Below are 11,716 nucleotides of genomic sequence, written 5' to 3' on the forward strand. Positions count from 1 at the left end.
ATGAAGATGCCACTACAAACAGTAGTGACCTGTGAATGTGCTTATGAACAAGTACCTATCGTTGCCCAGTTTTCTTCTGCGGGGGACGTGAATTTATCTGGGATTCACGCCCGGGACCCCCTTATCCTTCCACGGGAGTCTTTTAGTGGCGAGCGCCCTGTGGCTCTTATTTGCTTGACCCGTGCCCACGGGGCTTTTTCAGTGGCTGAAGAGAGGAATGGAGAGGAGAAGGAAGTACAGAGAGGCTGTCTCGTCTCCACCTGTGCGGGCAGTTGGGGTCCGCTAAGAGGGCTAAGAGCTTTCAGCTTATGCCAGGGAGTAGCCCTGGCCAGAAAGCCTCAATTACTCTTTTGCCATTAATGGTCCCACGCGAAGACTCAGACCAAGAATAAAAGGAAAGATAAAAGGAGTAAGGGAAGGCTTAGAATAGAGAGCGTAGAAAAACCAGATCTTTCCCTTTTTAAGATATTAATACAACCTTTAAGCACACACACATCACACTGAATCACATTCATGTGGACCGGTCCTTCTTTCATTCAGACACACGCTGCACCCACCATTCTTACTTTTGGGATCCCTGAACACAGACACAGACAATACACAGAACAGAGAATTCTTTGGCGCACACTCCTTAACTCAAGAACTGAAAGTACAGAATGGGAGAGGAGTAGCCAAGCTAAGCTCCCTTCTTCTCCCGGGGGAAGGAAAGCTACGCCGTCCTCCCCACTCCAGACCACTCCGGTCCCTAAGGCCAGAGTGTCAGAACCAGGGGCCTCTGGGCACGTCTGCCACTCCCACTGGTTTCCAAAATACAGACTTACAGGTCCTGCACAGGCACATAGGATTCCCAAGTGCAAACACAGACAAACAAAAAAAATCCTCGGCGCACTTTGACTCAAAACTGAAAGTACAGACTGGGAGGGGAGTAGCAAAGCCAATCTCCCTTCTCCTGAGGTGAGGAGATACTGTCTTCCTCACTTCAGATCACTCTGGTCACTAGGGCCAGAATGCTGGAACCTGGGGTCTCTGGGCACGTCTGCCACTTCCCTTGGTTCCCAGAATACAGACTTACAGGTCCTGTACAGGCACAACTGTTCAGACGGAACGTTCCCAGAGCAGAAAATGACTGACAGACATTAAGACCAAGACAAACCACAAAACAAATATTCTTACCTCCTGCTGATCTGAGGAAATGGGTCTGGGGGCGACCAAATCCCAGATGAGCCCCCAAGTGTTGGACCCCCCAGACTGGGGTACCCAACGTTCACGGGAGGTTGCACCCCAGTAACTCAGTCCTCAAATCAGAAGATGCAACAAGCATAAGGATTTATTGGCGTTTTGCAAAACGGACTCCCACCTCACTCGGAGGACAGGAGTCCAGAGCCCAGTTCACAGGTTTCTTTTAAAGACAAGCGGCGGCTATGTGCCAAGCAGAGGTAGGGGGAATTTCTGGGATGATTTCCAACTTGGGCAGAGGAGCATGAAAAAGGTCAGCTCAGCTTGTTCTTAGCATTCAGAATTATTTTTCATTTTTACTTCCTTGTACAGTTTTTCTCAGGCCTGGGGGATTTTAGTTTAAATCCATTATTCTGGGGGCTTTGGATCCATCATTTTAACGTCATACAATCTCATGAACTGTTTAAACTTTGAGTGTAATAAATTGAGCATTGTCTGACAACTTAAGCAGCATTAAATTAAAAAAATACATACCAATGGTTATGTCTTCCTAACAGTGTCTTTCAACCTAATATTTTAGGGTTGTTTCCCTAACTTGGCTTAGTCTCTTACTAACAGCACCCAGTAGTCTGAGATGTTGCATTTAAGGCTTTTACCATAACTTAAGCCAGGCGTTTTGTGTTTAGGACTCCTACTATCACAAGCATTGCAAAGGTGGTCATAGAGACATATTTTGTACTGTTGTGCAGATGTACCTTATTGCCACAAGCTGGTGAGAGAGAAATTTCTGTTTGTTCTTTTACCCCATGAGTCTGGTGAGTCTTTGGGGCAGGTACACTGTAAATGTTCCCAGGCTGCAGCAGCCTTCCCCCAACTTCTGTGCAGTTCCCAAACACAGAAGAGTGTGTCATCTTACCACACAAGAGGAACCACTGGCGTCTTTAGATGTCACACAGCATATGACATGCAGGAGATGGTATTATATGTCTTATTATTTTCTCCTTGCCAGATTTAGACAAATTTTAACTTATCCTGGGAAACCAACATATTTTCTAGTAGGGGAGATATTTGCTAATGTCAAGGTAAACTTTTTTTGCAGTCCTAATAGGTGCCCAGTTATAAGTCATAGACTTTTAATATCATAGACTTTTAAAAAATACTTTGAAATAGAGTATAATTTTGTAGACTTTTGAAGAGCATATAACTCCCACAAGGCATGATGAAAGTGTCTGCTCATCAATTGTCTAGAGTCTCCTGTCTTTCGGTGTCACCTTCTTGCCCGCACCCCAGGCACAAGTCAGATTTTTTTGTTGTTGTTAAGTACATCCGTACATTGTTATCTTTGTTAAAAGGTATGGTGTCTTCCTGAATGGACAAAGGACTAGCAATTATTAAAAACACAAACATATTACATACTTTAAGTTTCAAATCTGTTTGAATGCCTACTGATTCTAAGGCTTATCCTTGGAAATCATTGGAGCCTATATAATTCTACAGCCCCATCAGTTCTCAGAAGGGGAGAGTCCTCTTTCTTGTGAGGCTTATCATAGTCCGTTGAGTGCATTTGTCCATTTTATGTTTGAATTGAGTGCGTTTTGTGAAGTGAGTGAACTTTGTGTTTTGAGGTCCATACCCCCCCATACGCATACATAAGGGAGAGAGGGATAATTCCACTTCCAGTGGCCCTCCCATTTGCACAATTGACATGGCCCTGCTGGAGACTTACAGCCATGTGACTTCAGGCACTCCTGATCGAAATGCCCCAGTTGGCCACAGTGATAACACAAGAGGGTCATTTGTCTTAAAGCTAAGTTAATTCCCTTACACTGAGCACTGTGGCCTGTAGAAGGAGGCCTAGGGATTTCTGACATGTACAGGAAATGGGAAATTGCTGCTCATGTCTTGAGCCTGCAGGTTGTCCCTCTCACCCCTTCCCCTTTTTCCCCTGTAGCTTTCAACACCTCTGAATTATTAATGACCTTGAAGGCCATGTCCAATAAAGTGGGGAACTATCTCCATCCTGGTTTTTGAAGTTTTGTCTGATATCTGGACAGGCTTGTCTTATAAAGTGTATAACCATAGCCAGACATGGTGACACATGCCTTTAATCCCAGCGCTTAGGAAGCAGAGGCAGGCAGACAGACCTCTGTGAGTTCAAGGCCAGCCTGGTCTCCATAGCAAATCCAGGCCAGCTATGGCTACAGGGAGACCCTGTCTCAAAAAGGCCAAAATAAACAAACAAACAAACAAACAAACAAACTCAAAAGGCCAAAACAAACAAAGTGTATAGGCAGGATGCCTTGGCCGTCTTGACTCTCAGGACCCAGCTGAGTGTACATGTACATGTTTTAACTAGCCAAGATTGAAAAAGGGCAAGGTTCTCAGAAACTTCCTGTGTTTTGCCCTGTAACTTGTTATAGCTAACAGGTTTGATAATGGCCTTTTTAATTACTCAGAGATGAGTGATCATGTCGTTCTTATGGCTCTTTTCTTCATTCCCTCCATGGATAGCCTGAACATACCACTTAGTTTTCATATCAGGCATTATATGCAGGGGAGTCTGGCCGTCCTGCTTTGCAGGTAAATAAACGAGGGCTTCATTAACCTAGGTGTCTAGTAAACACCAGAAACAGCATCTGTCCGTGAGCACACAGCAGTTGGTCAGGATAATGTAACTGTCTTTCCAGTGTATGTGAAAGGCCACGACAAACCCCCTGGGTTTCTTAATGAAGGAACAGGGATCTTGGTTAAATGGCCTAGTTTGGATTTGATTTGGGACAAGTCAGACATGGCAAAAGGGAGATGCACTCTGATGGTGTTGAGTTCCCTAGTAGCCACTTTGTGAAGGGGATAGATAAGAGAGGATGGATTTTTGTAGTTCTGTGACTTGTCTCTATGTACTTCTGAAGTTTCTGGGTTAAGGGAGAGGAGTTGTTGGAGACAGAAAAGACAAGAAAAGAAGTAGAAAAGGACTAGCAGAGTCATCGAGGCGAGGGGAGGCTCATGGTAGGCAGGGAGGGTTGAGTGTGTGTTTGGAGTTGTCCAAAGGAAGGATTGTCAAGGGTGTTATCTGGATCTCGGTAACCCCAGGAAGATAGAGTAGTTTAAGAGGATCTATTAAGCACATACACTATCTCTCCTGCAGTAAAAGGTCCTATACAAGACCATGAAAGCCTGGATATAAGGAAGCTAGGAGTCCTGAATTACAACAAAGAGAGCTAATTTCCAGACGATACGATTTTATGTAGAATGAGGGATGTATACAAGGGCCGGGTTCTGCTACAAAAGGAAGTGAGTTGTTTATTTTTAAGAGTCAAATTTAGACACGTTGTTTTGACTATATTACAGAGCATGAGAGCCATTCTAGGTCCTAGCAGTTTGTAGGGTGAGCCCAAAGGGCATCCCTAGACCATGACAAACCTTGCATTTATCCTCAAGGGACTAGGGACAACACTAAGCTGGGGCAGTCCATGAAGTTAGTGGATTTCTATCTGTGCACAGTGGTGCACACCTTTAATCTCTCTGGTCAGGAGGCAGAGGCAGGCAGGTCTCTATGAGCTTGATCTATATAGCTTATTCTCCAATCAGGGTCATATAGTGAGACCTTATCTTAAAAAAAAAAAAAATCTCTGGCTCACAAAATTTAAAACCAGTTTCACTTTGGAGCCTTTTATGATGCTAGGAACAGAACATCTAGTTGGTCAAGCTGGCCTGTTTGAATGGGAGATTCACTAAACCAAACCAGCTATAGATGAATCAGTCATGTGGGAAAAGCAGTCACTGTCTTGGAGAGGTGAAAGCCTGGTCACGGATGAGTCTCTTGGATCACCAAGTTCATATCTGTGTGTCTGGGACTACATCTTGTTGCCTTCTTGAGAATTAAATTTTACAGTATAAGCTGTTTTTCTTACTACAGGCTATTCTTGTAAGGTACTGTATTTGTTACTGTTCTCATTGCTATGACAAAATGCCTACGAAGAAGCAACTTAAGGGAGGAAATTTTGGCTTACAATTCAAGGGAATACAGTTCATCATTCAGGATGACAGGCAGTAGGAACAGGAGTCAGTTGACTATATTGGTTCCATAGATAGGAAGCAGAGAGTGAACAAGAAGTGGAAATGGGCTATAAAACCTCACGTCCTGGAGGTAATAGAGATGGGAGGGAGATAAATGAAGGCAGAGGTGAGAGTAATGAGAATGCATTTTATATAAAAGTGTAATTTTAAGTGGTGATATTTTGTTGGCTCTGGTTTCACCCTCCCTCCCTCTGTCATCCCCTTCCTCCCCATTCTGCCTCCTTCCCTCCCTCTCTTCCTTCTATCCCTCCCAAGATGGGAATGATGCAGTGTTGTGTGTGCTGACATCAGATTCCTGAAAACACATGTCATCTTTTTAGTTATTCTGATTTGACAGTACTCAGTGGAAATTCAAAATTTATTCTGTTAAGATCATTATGTATTAATCAATTCTCATATTTACTACTTACTTAAATTTGGCCTGGAGTAAACTGCTTTCAGGTTTCTAAAGTCTTCTTTGGATGTAGTCAAACCTCATTTAACAAGTTGTAGCATGTGTGAATAGCTTCTGCCATGGAAGTTCATTAGACTCATTGCTCACAGAGTTTGGAGGCGGAAACTAATCTTCTAGATACCTCTGTGAGTATAGAACAGACTAAGAGACTTTCAGAAGCATGACAGAAGTTCAGGAAATGCCATGATTTCATAAACCGTTTAGGCTGAGTGAATTACTATTCTCATTTTTTTTATATTCTTTTATACCAACACTGCTTAAACTTGTTAGTGGGAATTTCCCTAACTCCCTCCCTCCTTCTTTCTTTCTTTCTTTCTTTCTTTCTTTCTTTCTTTCTTTCTTTCTTTCTTCTTTTTTGTCTTTTTGAGACAAGGTCTCGGGCTGGAGGGATAGCTCAGCCAACTAGCTATGAAGACGAGGCTGGGCTTGATCTTACAGAGATCCACCTGCCAAAAATTAAGAGACAAGGTCTCGCTGTAGCCCCAGCTGTCCTGGAACTCACTATGTAAACCAGACTGGACTCAGACTCACAGAGATCCACCTGCCTCTTCCTCCCAAGTACCGGGATTAAAGGTGTGAGCTACCACACCTGGCTGTTAGCAGGAATTTCTAAGAATGAGAAAAGCCTCAATCCTTCTGATCTGATTTTAGTGCTCTTCTGTGTTTTAATTGATAGAATATTGTTACAGCAGATACTAGAGATCCACTCTGGAATGAAAAGGTGGAGTGTAGTTGCATATCCTCGTCTTTACACCCAATAATGAGAGCAATGTCCCTATTCTGCTGTATTTCATATATTCTCTCTCTCTCTTTCTTTGTCTGTCTCTCACCTTCTCTCCCACCCCCCTTTCCACCTCTCCCTCTTTTTTCCTTTCTCCCCCTTTCTCTTTCTCCTTCTGTCCCTTTCTCTCCCCCTTCCTCTCTCCCTCCCCCTTCTGTTGTCAAGCGTGTGTGTGTGTGTGTGTGTGTGTGTGTGTGTGTGTGTGTGCTGGACAAGGAAGGCTTGTAGTATACAAACCAGGCTTGTATTTCAAGGGGTTTGACTACTGAGCCATCTCCCAACCATTCCTGTATCCTTTTGAAATTTTCAATGCTATCATAGAACTGCTATGCAATAGAATAAATATTTGGACACCAGAATTATGTGAACATACTGTCCATTTTGTATATTCATAGTGCTGTAAATTTGACCCATTCTCTTAATAGTATATGTGGAATATTTTAGGATTCAGTGACTTTTGAGGATGTGGCTGTGAATTTCACCCAAGAAGAATGGGCTTTGCTAGATTCTTCTCAGAAGCATCTGTACAAAGATGTAATGCTGGAAATCTACAGGAATCTTACTTCTGTAGGTAAGAGTGCCATCATTCCTTCACAGAGTCATGAAAGAACAAGGGTATTTTGGTTGCCAGTGCTCTTTTGCATTTTAGAATGTAGAAAGGATCAGGCATAGTATGAAGCAATGTATATGAAGCTATAAGATTGATCATTTTTGGTCTTTTTTTGTTTTTGTTTTTGTTTTGTTTTGTTTTGAGACAGAGTCCCCGTAGCCCCAGTTGGCCTGGATTCTCTATGGAGACCAGGCTGGCCTCGAATTCACAGAGATCCGCCTGCCTTTGCCTCCCGAGTGCTGATATTAAAGGCGTGCGCCACCACGCCCAGCAAGATTGATCATTTTTATGTAATTTATAATGATTTTTCTGGGTCTGCATTGTAGGAAAACAGTGGGAAGATCAGAACATTGAAAGCCAGTACAAAAATCCTAGAAGAAATCTAAGGTAATTTTCATGTACAAATTGAAGCAAATGTTCCATCAGGTAATTGTAATACAGTATGAAAATTTATTAAAAAGAAAACAAGTTCAACTTTAAATTTATTCATTAGAAAGGTTTCATAAAGTTTATATGTAATTCAATGAGAGAAAGCTATTGCATGTTTCAGAAATAGTTCACGTGGAAACAGTCCCAAAGAATAACATACATTAATGTTGCTGCTATCAAAATATGTCTTTAGGAGCCATATCACAGAATCACCAATCCTTTTAGTTTCAAACTAATTAGATATACTAACACTGTTCATGTTCTCCTAATTTTAGAACAATAGTCTATATCCTAGACCAACTAATAAGCAAACAGTAAAGCAGCTGTTACTAATCTGATTGTTATTGTTTTTATGGAAGGTACATGATGGAAAGACTGAATGAAAGTACAGAAGGTGTTCAATTTGGAGAAACCTTCACCCAGACACCAAATCCTAATATGAATACAAAAGTTTCTACTTTGGTAAAAACATATGAGCAGGAAGAAGGTGGAAAGATGAAATATGAGCAGTGTTGGAAAACCCTAAAGTCTGTCACAAGTTTTCAGAGATACATGGATATCAGCAATGTGAATAGACCTTATGAATGTGAGGCATTTTTAAAATCCCTTGCTTTTCCTAGTTCATTGAGAATACAACAAACTCACTGTGGCAAAAATTGCTATGACTTCAAGGAACCTGGAAAAGCCTCTGTTTGCCCTAGTTCATTTTGTGTACAAGAAAACACACAGAGTGTAGAAACCTGTTACAAATATAAACAATTTGGTAAACCACTGAGTTTTCACAATTCCCTTGAAAGTCTTGAAAGAATTCATACAGGAAAGAAGCCCTTTGAATGTAAACTATGTGGTAAGTCTTTCATTTATCCTTCTTTACTCCAAATGCATGAAAAAACTCATACTGACGAAAAACCTTATGAATGTAAAAAATGTGGGAAAGCCTTCAGACGTCCTACTGATCTCCGAGTACATGGAAGAACTCACGATGGAGAAAAACCCTATAAATGTAAACAGTGTTTTAAGTCTTTCGTTTATCCCTGCTTACTTAAAATGCATGAAACATCTCATACTAGGGAAAAAATCTATGTGTGTAAACAATGTAGTAAATCCTTCAGATGTCAGAATTCTCTTCAAAGACATAAACTAATTCATACTGGGAAAAATCCCTATGAATGTAAACAATGTGATCGGTCCTTCATTTATCCTTGTTTACTACAAATACATGAAAGGACTCACACTGGTGAAAAACCGTATGAGTGTAAGCAATGTGGTAAAGCCTTCAGACGTCTCAGTGGTCTTCAAGCACATGAAAGAACTCATACTGGAGAAAACCCCTATGCATGTAAGCAATGTGGTAATACCTTCAGAAGTCACAATTCCCTTCAAAGACATAAAATAACTCATACTGGTAAAAATATCTGTGAGTGTAAACAGTGTGGTAAGTCCTTCATTTATCCATCTTTACTTCAAATGCATGAAAGAACGCACACTGGTGAAAAGCCCTATTTGTGTAAACAATGTGGTAAAGCCTTCATACGTCTCAGTGGTCTTCGAGTACATGAAAGAACTCATACTGGAGAAAAACCCTATGCATGTAAACAATGCAGTAAAGCCTTCAGAAGTAATACTTCTCTCCAAAGACATAAAATAACTCATACTGGGGAAAACCCTTATGAATGTAAACATTGTGGCAAAGCCTTCATATGTCAGGGATCCCTTCAGTTGCATAAAAGAACTCATACTGGAGAAAAACCATATGAATGTGAGCAGTGTGGTAAATCTTTCAGATTTCTAGGATCCCTTCAGTTCCATAAAAGTATTCACACTGGTGAAAAACCATATAAATGTGAACAGTGTGATAAAGCTTTCAGAGCTCACAATTGCCTTCAAAGACATAAACTAATTCATGCTGTGGAAAAGCCTTATAAATGTAAACAATGTGGTAAAGCCTTCAGAAGTCAAAGTTCCTTTCAGAGACATAAACAAGTTCATCCTGGGGAAAAGCCCTATGAATGTAAACAATGTGGTAAGTCCTTTATTTATCACTATTTACTCCAAATACATGAAGTAACTCACACTGGTGAAAAACCCTATGAATGTAAACAGTGTGGTAAAGCCTTCAAAGATCACAGTTCCTTTAGGATACATGAAAAAGTTCATGCTGGAGAAAAGCCCTATGAATGTAAACAATGTGGTAAGTCCTTCATTTTTCCCTCTTTACTTCAAATGCATGAACGAACTCATACTGGTGAAAAACCCTATGAATGTAAACAGTGTTGTAAAGCTTTTAGATCACACACTTCCCTTCAGGTACATGAAAGAACTCATACTGGGGAAAAGCCCTATGAGTGTACACAGTGTGGTAAAGCCTTCAGAGGGCACACTTCCTTTCGGAGACATGAAAAAGTTCATGATGGAGAAAAACCCTATGAGTGTAAACAGTGTAGCAAGTCCTTCATTTATCCTTCTTTACTTCAACGACATGAAAGGACTCATATGAGTGAAAAACTGTACAATTGTAAACAATGTGGTAAAGCCTTTAGAGCTTACAGTTCCCTTCGAGTACATGAAAAAGCTCATACTGGGCAAAAAAAGTCCTATGAATGTGAAGACTATGATAAAGCCTTTAGATATCACAATTCTTTTCAATTACGCAGAGGATCTCATACATGAGAAAAACACGATAAATGTAAAAATGTGGTAAAGCCTTCAGAAATCACTGTTCTGTTCAGTTATATGAAATAACTCAAACTAGAGCAAACCATATGTTTGCTAAGACATCAAAAAATGATGGAAGAAGAAAACACCTGTGAATTTAAATGTTTTTCAGATTTTCCATTTTCCTTCAGCTATATTCAAAAATTTGTGAGTCAAAATTTCTATGAATGTTAAAAGTGGTGAAGCCTTCATTTCTTGTTCTTTTTTGAGATCATTAAAGGACTCCTTTAGAAAAGTCCTGTTGGTTAAACAAACGTGTTCCGGTCTTCATTGTCATTTGAAGAACATGGAAAGAACTCATCCTTAAGGAAAACCTTTTGAGTGAATGGAATAAGTGAGCACATCTCTTTCTGTCACATCCACCCAGTGTTACATGATAATTCATAATGAATATGAACCATTCTAAGAATGGGTGCTGTGTTGAAACCCTACCAATTTTTATCATATAAAAGAAACATTTCTTAATTACAATAATTTTAATAAAGTAATGTGAGACCTCTTACTAGAAGGATTATATAAGTTATGACTATTTTTTTAACCTCTTGTTGGTATTTAAAGAGGATGCCTGTCAACACTTGGTGTTTTAGGCCTGTAATCACTGCTACTCTGCTGACTGAGGTAGGAGGATTGCAATTTTAAGACCTGCCTGGAAAAATTAGTGTAAACTGTCTCAGAAAGCAGAACTGTACTGAGGATGTAGCTGAATTGTAAAGTACATGTCTGGCATGTAAGAGGTCCAAGGTTCCATCTCGTGTAACATCAACATCAAAGAAATAAAGGTTCATACATTAAAAGCTCCCATTTCTTTTGAAGGAAGCCTTTAAGATGAGCATTCTCTTATGTATTGCAATGGTATTTGTCTAGACAATGTAATATTGTGTGAAGTGTACAGAGTGTACTCATAGTATATCCTACTACACATCTAGATCGTATGGTACATCCTATTCCTAAACTCCAAATTTCTTTAGTAAGTTGTGCTGAATAGTGTTGGCAGTGGTAATGATGATAAGAAATTTGTGTTCAAGCAAAGTTGTTGTAAATATATGTAAGGCTATTGTGTAAAGATAAGACTTATGTCTATGGAAGGCACTTACCATGAATGGAACTCCTGCACTTACATGTTGATGTTGGCAATTGAGATATAGGATGATATTACACTACTGTAGACTTTGTAAATACTGTGAACTTAGTGTATACTAAATATTTAAAAAATGCTTTTCTCGACCAAAGTGCCTTATTTTATTAACAATAAAGGTTTTAATTATTTCAACTTTAGAAAAATTTATTGTTGTGTATATGTGTCTTTGTGTATGATGTGTGTGAGGAGTGCTTTTGTACCATGGAACAATTGTGGAGGTCAGAGGACATTTTGGAGTTCGTTCTCTCTGTCTTTTCTTTTTGGTTTTCTTTTTTTTAAATTTTATTTTTTTAATTAAAAGAAGCATTTCATTACAACAGCATCAACCTATTCAAT

General features: G+C 40.0%; 1 protein-coding gene across 1 annotated transcript in view; it reads left to right on the forward strand.

Annotated features, from left to right (window-relative positions):
• Positions 1-11,508, forward strand: part of LOC103733294 (zinc finger protein 709) — a 20,978-nt gene extending 9,470 nt beyond the window's left edge. Inside the window, exons 2-4 of the mRNA XM_008832101.3 lie at positions 6,933-7,059; positions 7,425-7,485; positions 7,887-11,508. Coding sequence (XP_008830323.1) covers positions 6,933-7,059; positions 7,425-7,485; positions 7,887-10,197 — 2,499 coding nt within the window. The 3' untranslated portion in view covers positions 10,198-11,508. The remainder of the gene's footprint in view (positions 1-6,932; positions 7,060-7,424; positions 7,486-7,886) is intronic.
• Positions 11,509-11,716: the final 208 nt, after the last annotated feature.

Source organism: Nannospalax galili, unplaced genomic scaffold, assembly GCF_000622305.1.
Source record: "Nannospalax galili isolate Female #2095 unplaced genomic scaffold, S.galili_v1.0 scaffold1196, whole genome shotgun sequence".
Lineage (NCBI taxonomy): Eukaryota > Metazoa > Chordata > Mammalia > Rodentia > Spalacidae > Nannospalax > Nannospalax galili.